At 37.8% G+C, this 2,774-nt stretch overlaps 1 protein-coding gene across 1 annotated transcript in view; it reads right to left on the bottom strand.

Moving 5' to 3' along the window:
- Positions 1-391: 391 nt before the first annotated feature.
- LOC119270484 (WAT1-related protein At1g68170-like) overlaps positions 392-2,774 on the bottom strand; it is an 8,345-nt gene continuing 5,962 nt past the window's right edge. The window contains exons 7-9 of the mRNA XM_037552488.1: positions 2,422-2,573; positions 2,209-2,300; positions 392-1,049 (exon numbers count right to left, since the gene is read on the bottom strand). Coding sequence (XP_037408385.1) covers positions 913-1,049; positions 2,209-2,300; positions 2,422-2,573 — 381 coding nt within the window. The 3' untranslated portion in view covers positions 392-912. The remainder of the gene's footprint in view (positions 1,050-2,208; positions 2,301-2,421; positions 2,574-2,774) is intronic.

Below are 2,774 nucleotides of genomic sequence, written 5' to 3' on the forward strand. Positions count from 1 at the left end.
TTTTCATAAAAAAAATGTACCAACATTTAAAACAAATGATCACGTAAATTATAAACTCTAAATAAAATATATAGTTTTATTTCTAGTAGAAGTAAAATATATAGTTGAGTTGTACAACAGAATGTTAGCCATATACCAACAATTTAAACAAATGATAGCATACATCATAAACACATACAAAAACCAAAAAAAAAGTTTGATTCCTACAAAACATACATGGCTTGTGAATTTATTTCCATTAAAATTTGGGAAAATAACAAATATATGGAAAATATGTAGCTAAACCTGGATGTGTACTCCCTGATGAACAATAAACTAAAAAAATAAGCAAAAAAAACTGAAGATTTCTTCAAAGATGCTGAAATGGTTAGGCGCTTAAAAAAGTTTTTTCCATAGATGATATTCGAGGACAGTGTCGCTTTAGTGGTGTGTGGTGTGTGGACTATCATGTTATGTACTCTTGTTCCCTTACTATGTCACCCGGTGCATTAGAACATATAATCTACGTCCATTGCATGTGTATGGTCCCTTCCGTGTTGTTCTGCTGTGGTCCATATGGCTTGGATGTTAAAAGATACTATCACTGTGCCATCCAGTCTATATTTGAAAACATGTTTTATCTATGCATCAAGATACACTTTATGTGCAAGCTCTATTTTTCATTCAGCAACTACCGACATGATTTCTAACTATGTCCTCAAGACAGCTCCCAACACAATAATAAAATATCTAATTCAACTATATATTGAACCAATTATCATATCCGATGGCTTACCGTTGGCTGGGCAATGCGTGGCAAGCCGCACCCCTATCTAGTACTGATGTATGGGCGAATGTATTTTAGAATCTTAGACCCAGATAGATCAAGACAAAAAAAAAAAACAATTGGTAGCTACCATGATTACAGCCACTTCACTTGGAGACCCCTGCGTCCAGCTCCTCATCCAGCTGGATAACGGAGCTCTCTAACAGCACAGGGTGTGGCCTCTCCTCAGTCGTCGCGGCCACACCGGACTGCTGAATCTCTTTGTCCTCCTCTTTTTGCATCCCTGCACAATGTTTAAAAGGAACACAGAACATATCATCAGTTGTTTGATCAAGAGAGCAAGTCAAGCTGCCAAGTAACCAATCCATCCCCCTATTCCCAAGTTCTTATTACATTGTATGCCAACTTCAATTGAAGTCCAGGAAAATTCCCTCAGCAAGCAACTTAATAAGCTTACACTCAAAATTCAAAACAGGCACGAATTATAAGCTTCCACGCAAATCTGAGATTCCAACTACATGCAAATGGGGATAAACTCGAATGTGCCGAGCAATCCAGTAGAAATACTGCGGAAATTTTCCAGACCTATCTCCCGCTCCCACAGTGATAATACTCGCTGCACTCAACATGTACTTGGCAGAAGGACAGTAAAAATGCAATCCCAGAACATAAAATGCAAATCCCCCAGCCATCCCCGTTTGTCATGTTATCCTTAGTTGGTATGGCATTAAGCCAAATCAACCACAACAAAATGGTTTTCAAGAAGGGAATTATGTTTCCGCAAGTGCTTATAGGGCCTATTCACCCAACATGCCGCAAGGTTATTACAAAAATGCAACAATGTATTTACCAGGATTGTTCAATATCCCCTTAGGAGCAGTCAAAAGCAGATCACATTCTGTGATGCTGATCATGTAGACCTTCATCTAGACAACTCCCTATGCTAACAAGCCAACTATAGCATTTGCTTCAGCTACAGATGGAATATAACAAAGGAAATTGCAACTTGAAAGGAACTAAACCACATATCATCCCAAAAACTAGTTTTCTACTCAGTTCCCTATACAACACACCTCCAACCACAAATGTAAAGATTTTTCACTTTCAACTCAGCCCAACAAGTGGAATCACTCTGCTTGTGTTTAAGGAAAGCTTGGAGCCCTCTGGTGTACTTGGCCGTAACTAACTTTTGCCATATACCATCAACACTCTCTAGTTTCCTCCACCAGTTACACAATTTCTTTTACTATTAATCTTGTACAAAATTTTAATCCCAAAGCCACCTTCATTTTTAGGTCGATAGAAAATCTTCCATTTAATCATATAGTACTTTTTTTTTCTAAAGAATCTCCCCTTTGCCAAAACAATTTTCTCCTGGTCTTAACTGAATATATTTTCAATCAGTATCGGGCAACCCTGTCATATACGGTACATATACAGACCTGTAACCGATGCCTTCATCGCGTGTTGTTCATTGGCCTTTCCATAGAGGTATATGTATAGACCTCCTAAAACTAAAGCACTACCCAACAAGCTGTCATAAAATAGAAAATTGTAAACGTTAGAAAGAGTATGTAAACTATGTAGAAGGTATATGTAAAAGAACCAATCTCTTGTTTAATATCTGTGTTTCCAGGAAATGATGTATAATTTACCTCCCAACAGTGAGGCTTTCGCCTAGCAACAGTGTTCCTAAAACAATGATGAAGATCGTCGATAAGGTGCTGAACATGGCTGGAAAAACTGGCCCCCGCTTTTCAACAGCATATAGGTTCAGCCAATACTTGGCTGCTGTGCCAAGTGCGGCCTATGGATTCAAATCACAGGCAATTGCGTTAATTCATTGTCAATTTACTTAAATTGATATAATAATAAACAAAGAAATGTTTTGAATATTTCAAAGCCAAAAGTAATATTTTCATAGTTCTCAAACATAGCCTTTTGTCATATAATATACCTACTTCATACACTGGCGGAGCTTAGTGTAGACCAAGGGGAGCCATGCCCT

Source organism: Triticum dicoccoides, chromosome 3A, assembly GCF_002162155.2.
Source record: "Triticum dicoccoides isolate Atlit2015 ecotype Zavitan chromosome 3A, WEW_v2.0, whole genome shotgun sequence".
Lineage (NCBI taxonomy): Eukaryota > Viridiplantae > Streptophyta > Magnoliopsida > Poales > Poaceae > Triticum > Triticum dicoccoides.